Source organism: Cricetulus griseus, chromosome 5 (assembly GCF_003668045.3).
Source record: "Cricetulus griseus strain 17A/GY chromosome 5, alternate assembly CriGri-PICRH-1.0, whole genome shotgun sequence".
In the NCBI taxonomy this organism is placed as follows: domain Eukaryota; kingdom Metazoa; phylum Chordata; class Mammalia; order Rodentia; family Cricetidae; genus Cricetulus; species Cricetulus griseus.
The window spans coordinates 99,804,931-99,815,873 of NC_048598.1; the positions used below are offsets into that span (position 1 = coordinate 99,804,931).

At 48.8% G+C, this 10,943-nt stretch overlaps 1 protein-coding gene across 1 annotated transcript; it reads right to left on the reverse strand.

Annotated features, from left to right (window-relative positions):
* Positions 1-2,600: 2,600 nt before the first annotated feature.
* Positions 2,601-8,466, reverse strand: Ccdc105 (coiled-coil domain containing 105). The gene is made up of 7 exons (XM_027419558.1): positions 7,897-8,466; positions 6,262-6,366; positions 4,663-4,861; positions 4,221-4,387; positions 4,018-4,113; positions 3,810-3,923; positions 2,601-2,840 (listed from the first exon to the last, which is right to left on the reverse strand). The coding sequence occupies exons 1-7, from the start codon at positions 8,464-8,466 to the stop codon at positions 2,601-2,603; spliced, it is 1,491 nt and encodes a 496-aa protein (XP_027275359.1).
* Positions 8,467-10,943: the final 2,477 nt, after the last annotated feature.

A 10,943-nucleotide genomic window follows, 5' to 3' on the forward strand; every position in this document is an offset into this window, starting at 1 on the left:
CAAGGCCGAGGAGTCATATTTTTATTTTTTATTTTTGTGTGTATTTGTGTGGTATAGTGTATATAAACAAATGTGTGTGCCTGTATGCAATGGCTCCTGTGCATGCGTGTGGAGGCAAGAGGTTGGCTTCCTCTGCCACTCTCTACTTGATTTGATTTGATTTTTTGAGACAGAGTCTCTAGTTGAATCTGGAGCTTACTGATTTATTAGACAGGCTGGCCAGCAAGCCCCAAGGATGAGTCTGCATCAGCCCCTCCCCCCCCAGCTCTGAGGTTAATTGCCAGGCCTGGCTTTGATTTGGGTGTTGGGGATCTGAACTCGGGTCCTCACTTTTCTGATGAGACATCTCCCCAGCCTCTCCTGTTACTAAGTTTGTCCTTTGGTAATCTCTTAATCCCTGAGCCATCTCTCTAGCCCTTTTGTCCTTTTGCATATGTACATGACACATTCTGATCCCCACCTCCCTGTTGCCTCCCTCCCATCCTTATCAATTCCCTTTGCAGATTGAGGATGTCTTTTTATTTTGTTACTCACTGAGTTTAACCAGGGATAACTATCTGTGTGACCATTGTATTAGAAAAATCCACTGGAGCCTGGTGGGTTTACAGTGGGAACTCAGTCTGAGACATCAACTTTTTACCTGAATCTATCGGTAGCCACGAGGGATCAGTTGGCTGGGTGAGTGTCTCCCCCACCCATACCCGACTGTTGGGCTCAGTCTTTCACAGGCCCAGATGCAGATTGCCTCAGCTAGTACAAGTCCATGATTGCATCTGTCCTGTCCAGAAGATAGCATTCTTTAGCTATTCACTTTCTGGCACTTACTCTCTTCCCACCTCCTCTTCTGGGCTTTAGAGGGGTGGTATAAGTGTTTTGTTTAGCCTCGCCTCCTTTTTTTTTTTGAAGGAAGGTTTCTTGTAGCCAGGCTGGCATTGAGCTTACTGTGTAGCTGAGGATGAACCTGAACTTTTGATCCTCCTGCCACCACCAAGATGCTGGGATGACAGATCTGTGCCAACACACCTTATAGCATGTTTTTTTTGACAAGACACACAATGACCTGTTTTCACTTAGGGATCTTAGACAATGTTTCTGAACTACCCCTGGAGGGCATCCGATATAATGAAACCATGAACTGAAAGAACCGAGAAGTGCAAAACACGGGTTGTTAAATAGACTGTTAGGAGGACCCTTGTTCCCAGTTCCGGGGCTGAAGCAAGGAGGCTCGGCCTCTCCTGCTTTGATCCTGCTAGGTGAGCCTGTGGCAAGTCAGAATGGCTGGACTGTGACTGCCACTGCTCTGGGACTGTCTACAAATGACCACAAAAGCACCACAAGCATTGATTGGTGGCTACAAGATTTTTCTTAGCGAGGAAGGGGATCCACAAGTATGTAATCTGATTAGGTTCAACCATCTTGTCTTTACTAAGTTCCCTTGGGTTGGGTCTGGAGCGATGGCTCAGTGGTTAAGAGTGTGTACTGCACTTGCAAAGGGTGGGGATTCAGTTCTCAGCTCCCAGGATCAACAAAGGGCAGTTCACAACACCCTATAACTCCAACTCTAGGTATCTAATGCCCTTCTCTGGCTTCTGTGGTCAACTGCACTCCCATGCACACAGACCTTCCAACACGAATAATTAAACAAAAAAAAAAAAAAAAAAAAAAACCTTCCCCACAATTTGCTTCTGGTGAGTGTGCTCCTTCCTGATTGGTTAGAGCAGGGAGAGAGTCCGAGCCTGACAGCTGCTGAAATCTGAGCCCTAAGAGTTCTGAGACTCTTTTCAAGTTGACACAGGTTGAATCCACGTATTCAGATTCCCCAGTGTGACTGCAATAATCACTCTCCCCCTTGTCTGTTTATCCCAGGCCCTGGGATGCAGGGAGAACAGACAGAGTTCTTTGCTGGTGTTCAAGGTTACCAGAGCACACAGGAGGAACTGAGCTATGACAGGATGTGAACGACATGTGAACTGACCTACGACAGGTCTTCTAGTGAGTGGCTTCTCCCAAAAGAACACTGCTGGCTGCAGGGAATGGATTTGTGCACTCAACGCTGCCACCTGCCTGGTTTGGGTACTTCTTGTAGGGTGAGCATAGAAGCAAAGATCAGAGGCATTCTGCTATGCATGAAGATTCTGTGTGACCTTGGGCAATGGCTTAACTTCTCTATACCTCGGTTTCCTCAATTGTAATGTGGAGCTGTTAATAAGAATGGCTTATGCTACTGCTCAAGTTACGATAGGCAGCAGCTACAATACTGGCCTTCTACCGATATACTCACCTATTCTTACAACAACCATTCAAAATAGGTGCTGTAATGTTCATTTTAAGGGCTGGAGAGACTGAAGTCAGAGAAGGGCAGTGTGTGGCCCAAAGCCACACAGCTTGAAACCAGGGACCTGGAATTTGAATTCTAACAGTTTGACAGCAAATACACGTTAGGTTTTGTGGCATGATTGACACACAGGTATCTAATAAGTGATAATACCTTTAATTATAGTTCTGCTAGAGGGCGTTTGGAGGGAAGGTGAGTCAGAGGGGAGGGAGGGCCATCTAGCTGGGGACACTCTTCAGTCGCCTGAGCCCAAGAACAGCTGTGGTCACTTGAAGGTAGTACCGTTTCCGGTACTGAAAGGGTCCCAGTTGTTGAATAGGCACTGTGCCTGCCCATAGCACACTTGCGGGTGGCGCTGGCGCTGGCGCAGGCGCACCACATCGTAGTCAACGTCATGTCCTATCTTTTTGCATTTGAGGCTCCAAGCGAGGTTGTCGTGTGTTGTACGGAGCTCTTCTAAATTCTTTTCCATGTGCAAGTTGTGGCGCGTCAGCTTGTCTGTACCCTGGAAAGGGAGGGGGCAGCGATCTTGCTGGGATAGGGCGGGGCCTGGGCGAGGAGGTGGCCCGGCTGAGCTGGGAGGGGCAGGTCTTGGTAAAGGAGCAAGGGGCTTTGCAGGGGAGGAACAGTGTTTTAAAAACGACAGGGTAGCAGGTCTGTGCTGTGGAAGTTCAATCCTTGCAGAGAAAGGGCGTGGCTGCTCTGGGGAGGGGCGTGGGGGTTGTGGGCAGGGGTGGGACTTTTAGGAAGTATGGAGCTAGTCAAGTCTTTTGAGGGAGGGTAGAGACAGTGCTGGCAGAGGTGGGGCATTGTTTGGGAGAAGTGGAGCTGTTCCAAGGTGGGGCGGACCCGTTCTGGGGAGAAGGAGGGGCCATATGGGTAAGGGAAGGGATGTGTTGGGGCGGAGTGGGGTCATACTAAGGAGACACACAGGTAGTAGGGCCTTGCAGGGTAAAAGTTGTTGCTAGGACTGTGCTGGGAAGGGAGTAGGCAGTGCTGGAAGACAGGCGAGCCAAACCTACACGGGGCAGTCATGAGCGTAAAGTAGATGTGAAGAGGGCCGGAATTCTATGCAGGAGGCAGGTGTTAACAGTTGGACCAGGCGTTCACCTGGGAGGGCCCCACTTTTGAGAAAGCATAGCGGAGGAGGTAGGTCTCAGTTGCAGGGGGGTCCCAGAAAAAAAAAAAAAAGCCAGCCCAGGTTTTCGTGAAAAAAACAACCAAACAAAACACAAACACAAATGGCTGAGGAGGCTGATGGAGGTGATGCTTTTACAGCAGACGCTCCAGGAAATGGTGGAACGCATCTGAGCAACGTAAGTTAGGAGTTGCAGAGCTGGGCTGTGGGAGGGCCGGCTGAAAAGCTATATCCGTCAGAGACAGACTTGCAGAGAGCAGTTTATCTATGGTCACGTGTGCTGGGGCAGCTTACAAGGACATGGTCGCACCCAAAGGGGACATGGAGGGGGCATACCTGGGCAAGGTGCGTAGCTTCGGGAAGCTGGGTGCCCACGTGTTTCTGATACATGCGAACCAAGGGTCTGTTCAGTTTCTCTCGAGCCTCCAGGTCTCTTTTCAACAGAGGACCCTGGCAGAGTTTGTTGTGGAGAGCAGTGAGGCTGAGCCTACGCGATACCTGCCTCCTCCCCTCCCCCCCTAGATACTTCTCCCTCAAACATTACCTTGATAAGACCCCTGGTGACATACATCTCTTGATTGAACTTCATGCACCGGTGGATAGTTCCCCTCATTAGCCCTAAAGTCATAGTCATTCTTTCCTGCAGATGGGGGAGCATGGGGGTCTCGTACTGGGCCACTATCCCCTCCTTCCCCACCCACTCCAGCAGCAGCCACGCCCTGGAGCCTCTCCAGGCCGCGTGGGCACCTTCAACTCCAAGGTCTCTCGCATCTTTTGTGCCAGGTAGGCGCATACGCTGTCGCTGATCCGCTGTTGTTGATTTTGAATGTCCACCTCGTTCTTTGCCATCTCCGCTAAGGTGTCCTTGGACTCCATCAACAAGCGCTTGGCTTCATACAAAGCCTTAGCGCAGGCTGTGAAAGCACAGGATGTACGTGGGGACCACGGTCATCTCTGCCTCTCCTTCCCCTCTCCTCTGCTTCCCTCTCAGTGATGGTGGTGTGCTAGGGGTGGCTGAAGGACTGGGAGAAAAGCCAAGGTAAGGGGAGTAAGTGAGGATATTTAAATTGTGCCTTGGATTGGCTTCTTTTGAAGTAAAACCTGTGACTGTATAGGTGTTGTAGCAAGTGTCCAGGGAAAGTGACCACTCTAGTTAAGGGTTTAGCAGACACCTTCCTGTGGTGCCTACCTGGGGTGTATGCGCCCACGGGGTCAGGGGGAGGCGTTTTCTGGCCCTGAGTTCGCGGAGTTGGGGGTCGGGTGATGTCCACCCACGAGTGGCGACCAGCCTGCTCCAAAACCTTGTCCAGCGGCTGGTTCATGAGCTCCACAGCTTGAAGCCTTTCCTGACAGTAGAAGTTCAGAGTGTCCCGGCAGGAGGCCAGAGCCTGAGAGCCAGAGAAAGAAAGCAGAGAGTCAGCTTGGAGGTTGGGGGCGGGGCTGAACCCATCACAAAGCACTTGGGCCTCTAAGCTGACTCAACTAATTGTTACAGGGAAGTCCAAATTCATCAAAATAGAAGCCCCTTGCATATGAATATATCCTTGTAAACACACCTCTCCCCTAGATGTTGTAGAGTCTTTTAGTAACTCATATGTTTCCTGGTGCCTCTTTCTCCCCTGAACCAACTGGTGGCCTGCTTTGATTTTTATTTATTTAAACTTTAAAAAAGACTTACTTATGTATATGAATGCTCTCTATGCCTGAATGCCAGAATAGGGAATCAGATCCCATTATAGATGGTTGGGATCTGAACTTAGGACCTCTGGAAGATCAGTCAGTGCTCTTAACCATGGAGCCATCTCTCCAGCCCCCTGTTTATTTACTTTAATCAGGACACAGACACCTATTCCTGGGCACACTGGTTCTGGTGATTTTATGCTGCTCTGGCCCCCTTGAGCAGTTAGGGCAGGGTATACAGAACACAAGGCTGAAGGCATTTGTCATCTGACACCAAGAGAAAGCCTACTGAGGGCTCATAAGATGGCTCATCAGGTGAAGGAGAATGCAGCGAATCCTGATGACCTGAGTTTGATACCTAGGACACATAAGGTGGAAGGTGAGAACCCACATTGGGCAGCTCACAACTGTCTGTCCGTCCAGCTTCATGAATAATTGATACCATTGGCTTCCTAGGGGCACCTACATGACATGTACAACCTCCCCTTCCAATATACACACCATTTAAAACAATCAAAAGTTGATCCTGTGATATAACTCAGTGTGCTGGATCCTGGTACTTCAAAAAGAAAATGTCTTCCCTACACAGATCCAAATATTTATCAAGTCCCTACTGTGTGCCGGAGAGTGTGCTGAGTGTGGGTTTGGTGCTTGGCTAACAGGAACAAATTGCTCAGATATCCTTTCCACTTAGAGAAATGTGGAGACAGGAATGACTAGCAGCAGCTGGGTATCAAGAGAAGAGGGCTATTTATTTATTTACTGTGGTTTTTTAAAAATGTGTTTTATTTTATTTTATTTTTTTATTGATGGGCATTGGTGGGGCACACCTTTAATCCCAGCACTTGGGAGGCAGAGGCAGAGGCAGGCAGATCTTTAAGTTCAAGGCCAGCCTGGTCTACAGAGTGAGTTTCAAGACAGCCAGGGCAACACAGAGAAACACTGTCTGGAAAAACAAAACAAAAGTTTTTTTTATTAGCATATACTAATTTTACACAATGGGTTTCATTGTGACATTTTCATAACTGTACTTTGAATATATTCCCCAGTTAGGTCAGATCGGATTGTGCATAGGCATCCAGGTGTCCCTGTCCAGGTACCCCCTAACCTTGAGCAAGGTCTCTGATTTTTCCATGTCTTTCTCCATTTTTCTCTTCATGGACTTCAGCTCCTCTTTCTCCCAGACAAGCATGCTGTCAGCCTTGTCCGGGATCTAGAAGACAAGGGAAGAATTACTCTCCGAAGGCTGGAGGGGGATTTTATCTTTCACAGTGGAGAGGACCTCACATCCTTGTCAAACACGGAACTTGGAACTTGAAGCTGGAGGAGTTTCCCTCCCTTGGGAGAGGGGCTGGGACTGGGACTCTCACTGAGTACTAGTCTCTCTAGGAGGTCCTCTCGTGCAGGGATTTGGGGTCGCTTTTCTTATTTTCTTTTTTAAATCAAGTGTCTATGACTTGCTGAGGTGGCTGTCTGCTGACTTTAAAGTTTGATGTTTGGGCTAGGCTGCTGGGATATCCCCTGCCTCCAACTCTCAGTGATGGGGCTCCAGTGATGGGGCTCTCAGCCATGTCTGGCTTTTCTGTGGATGCTGAGGATTCAAACTCAGGCCCTCATGTTTCCAGGGCAAGGGTTCTTACTAACTGACCTATCTCCTCAGCTCAGGGCTGGGTTTTATTTTCCGTTTTGTGGGGTGTGGTTCATCTGTGGTTCATCATCAAGTGCCCTCCTTAGCTGGGTCTGAGGGTATTTTTCCCTTGAAGTTGGGGCATTGTGGCCTCGTGGCCAAGGCAAACCCTGTGGAGCGTCGAGGGGTGGGGGAGAGACTGTTGGAGCAGGGATAGAGGTGACTTGATGTTCAGACTTGGGGCTGTGAATTTTCCTCCTTGGGAAGATTTTCATGCAGTGTGACTCGGGGGAATTTGTAATAGTTTGTCCACTGGCGAAAGGGGCTTTTTTTTTTTTTTTTTTTTTTTTTTTTTTTAAACCCTTTTGTAAGTAGCCTGACTGGAATAGAGATATTCTAAAGGGACACTAATGTCCTTCAATCTATCAATGAACCTCAGGAAAATGGAATTCACCCCACATATCTCATGCTGGGAGAAGAAAAAGGCCTGGTGCCACCTGGAGGAGGAACTTTGATCCCAGAAAAGGATTTCACACAGTACTGACTGCTACTGGAGAGACGGAGCTGAGACAAAAGGTCAGCGACGCACAGGACCACGCCTTGACTCGGACTGCTTGGATGTGCAAACCGTGGCTCCTTCTTTAAACTTTTTTTTGATCTATTATTTGTGATTTATTAAGGCTTGCCTCAGGGTTCAGAAAGCAAAGTCAGCCACAAGCCATAGAAGCCAGGCTCACACCTTTAATCCCAGTAGTCAGAAACTGGGAGGATTATCCTTGTTTAAACTTTAATCTCACCGAGGGCCACGAAGATGGACTGAAGAGGGTCTTTGTCCCTCTTCTCGATGTGGCCTCATTGATTAAACACCCTGTTCTAGTGGCCAAACTTGGTTTCTTGGAGGCACAAATTGTGACTCCAATTTCGGTAACACTTTTTTTTTTTTTTTTTTTTTTTTTTTTTTTTTTTTTGCGGGGGGACTCTCAGGCTTTGGAGCTTGGAGGCTTAATCACCCTATCTTGGGGTGTCATCGTTGGAGATGGAGAACGGGAGGTGTGGTGTGTCTGAGGAAGGAAGCTTCAGCCTCTGCCTCTGGTGTGGTGGCGGCGAGGGTCGCACCTTCTCGGACTTGGGTCGGTAGGCCCGCAACTTGACGCTCTGCTGGTTGATGAGCAGGCCCTTGCGCACCTCGCTGAGCCTGCGATCGCTGGCCTCGCGCTGGCGCAGGAGCAGCCGCAGCTGCCCATTGACCTGGTGCTGCGCGCGGCCCAGGCGGGCGGCGGTGAGGCGCGCCCCGCGCGCGTGCGCGTGCACCACCTCGGCCGTCTGCTGGGCATGCGCGTCGCGGTGCATGGGCAGCGGTAGCCGCGCGTACCAGGCGGGGGGCTTCATCTTCCCTTTCCACAGAGTGACGCCTTCTCCTGGCGGTGGCTTCTCCAAGGTGCCGCCGCCTTTCAGCATCTCCACGCGAAAGCGCCAGGGCTCCATGTAGGCGGCGCGGCCCAGGTGGTGAGCCACGTTCGGGTCCAGCACACTGTCTTTGGGCTGCCACATGGTCACCGCCTCCTGTCCGCAGCGATCGGTCAGAAGGTGCGCCTTGCGAGAGGTGGCCTGGGCCGCCTGGTGCCATTCTGGAGCCCCGACACGCGCGTCCCTACTGCGGTCGGTGGAGGAGACCACCACGGGCATGGTCCCTAACTCGGTACCCGGATTTGGCCCGGGATCGCCTCGCTGAATGGGCAGGGGTCCACCCACCCCTAACCACACATTCTTTCCTAGTTGCTAGAATGAGTGCGCCCAGAGCTCCGTCACCATGGCGACGGGGACAAGCAAGCAGACTGTGTTCCAAGGGTGGGGGAGGGGAGCAGCAAGCTAAAGACCCAGGATCATATCTGACAATTCTGTTAGGAATTTTTGAGGAAGCCACTTTTATGGAGTTCTTCTCCTTGTTTCTCTTCATTTTGGAAAGATCTCAGTTAACCTGCCCCTACTAGCAGATGACATGGTCTTGCGGTAGTCTTGAAGTATACTCGAATACCATATACATGTATTTGTGTGTGTGTGTGTGTGTGTGTGTGTGTGTGTGTGTATGTACCACCACAGGGTACGTATGTAGGTGAGAAGACATCCCGCAGCAGTTGGTTTGCTCCTTTCATTATATGGGTTCCAAGATCAAACTCTCTAGGTTTGGCATCAAGTGCCTTCAGCTGAGCCATCTGGTTGACCCCCATTTATGTTTTTTATACCCTTGGAATGAACAATCAAAAAACTGAATTAAGAATACAATTCCTGGGGGAGGAAAGATGGCTCAGTTAAAGGCTTGCCTTCAAAGCACAGGCCCTGAGTTTGATTCCCAGAATCCACATGAACACATGCAAGGCTGGCTTGGTGGTGAGATTGTAATCTCTGGGGATGCTGAGAAGAGGATTCCTGGGGTTGGCTGGCCATCAGCCTGTCCTACACTTGGCCATCTCCCGGCTAGTGAGAGACCCCAACTCAAAACATGGTGGAAGAGACATCTGAAGACAGACACCTGAGGTATTCATGCACCTGCACACTCATACCTTAAAAAAAAACAATCCCACTTATTATAGCACCAAAGAGATTAAAATGCTAAATACCCCTCAGCTCTAGAACATTCTAAGTTCTTTTCTCACCTCAAAGTTTAGAACTCTTTCCATCTCATATAATTTTCCTTTGCTAACTTTATGGCTGATCCCATTTTGGTCTTCAGAACCCAGCATGTGTATCTTAGAGGAGCCTTTCTCTGCTATGGCCACTGTGAGCTTTACTCTCCTACTACACAGGATTTTTAGTGTAAGCTACAGAAACTAAAACGATGGCCTCTTAGATGACAGTCACAAAAAAAAAAAAAAAAAGGAAAGTGCCCCTGACAATCAACCAAAGCAAACAACAACAAAAACCAACCAAATAAAAAGATAAGACCTGAAACCTAAGTTGCCACCATCACTAATCCAAATGCCCAAATACAAAAATGAAAAAACCAACCCCAAACACATGAAAGAACAAACACATGTAAATAAATGAGCAAATAAATAAATAAATACCCTAAAATGGACTTCTCTGAACTAATTCACCTTTTACCTCTAACCTGAGCCCCACACATGGAATTTCAGCCTCCCCCATTATCTTTGTGTTCCTCTGAAGTGTTCAGTTGTTTTTGCTCCTGGGCCTTTGTTCTTGCTATTATTCTTTGACTGGGTCTCTTTCCCTTAGTATTTTAAAATCAGTTTGAGCTTTTGGTATTTCTGTTAGGTTGGATGTGGTATAACCTGTGTGCTAGAAGCTTAGTCCTTAGTGTGGTGGTTGGTAGACACTTTAAGATGTAGACTCTAGTGAAATGTGCCTGGATCACTTGGGCATTGCTCTTGTAGGGGATTAATGTAGCTCTTATGTGATCCTGTCTAGCTCTGTTTTTATTTTTTTATTTGGTTTTTCTAGACAGGATTTCACTGTGTAACAACCTTGGCTGTCCTGGAACTTGCTTTGTAGACCAGTCTGGCCTTGAACTCACGGAGATCAGCCTGCCTCTACCTTCCAAGTGCTGGGATTAAAGGCATGCATCACCATTGCCTGGCTTTCCTTTTTTTTTGATGCAAACTGCACGAGGCTTTATTGTAATTTAACGAGCTAACCCCATGTTAGCTCGGGTCTTTCACCCACCAGCCATGGCAGATGGCTCACAAAAGACAACTCGTAGGGCTTCCCAAGAGATTTTGTAGGGCAGCATAAGGGGAATGTCTAGGGGTACGCACAGGCTCAGGATTGGCGTGCCTCCAGCCTTGGAGGACTTGCCCTGTGTTGATTGGTTTACTGGTTGTTATGGCCCATAGGCCCTCCCAGGGTGGTTGCTATGCTCTGCGTCATTGCTGTGTGCTTGTCTGTAAAGTAACCCAGGGTCGTAAAGCATAGCACCACCAGCTAACTTCTGATTGGTTCCTTGTCACGAGGCAGGCACCTAACCTCTAGTGACTAAGACAAGGTCATAGAACACATGTTACTGTCATGGCTGCCGAAATGGGAAGCTGGTCCCTTCATTCCCCCATTTTCTTTTTTTTTGGAAATTCCAATCATGGAATGGCTGTCTCTCTAGCGCCCCCATCAGGGAGTGAGAGATATTGGCATCCCCATACAAGGGAGTCCCT

Bases quoted from the DNA above. Each gene is read 5' to 3' on its own strand.
- Ccdc105 (XM_027419558.1), bottom strand. From the start codon at position 8,466: ATGCCCGTGGTGGTCTCCTCCACCGACCGCAGTAGGGACGCGCGTGTC. The intron at 4,862-6,261 runs GTTAGGGGGTAC...TCTGGCTCTCAG, and splicing joins AATCAGAGACCTTGCTCAAG to GCTCTGGCCTCCTGCCGGGA. The intron at 2,841-3,809 runs GTATGCCCCCTC...CTCCCTTTCCAG, and splicing joins AAGCTACGCACCTTGCCCAG to GGTACAGACAAGCTGACGCG.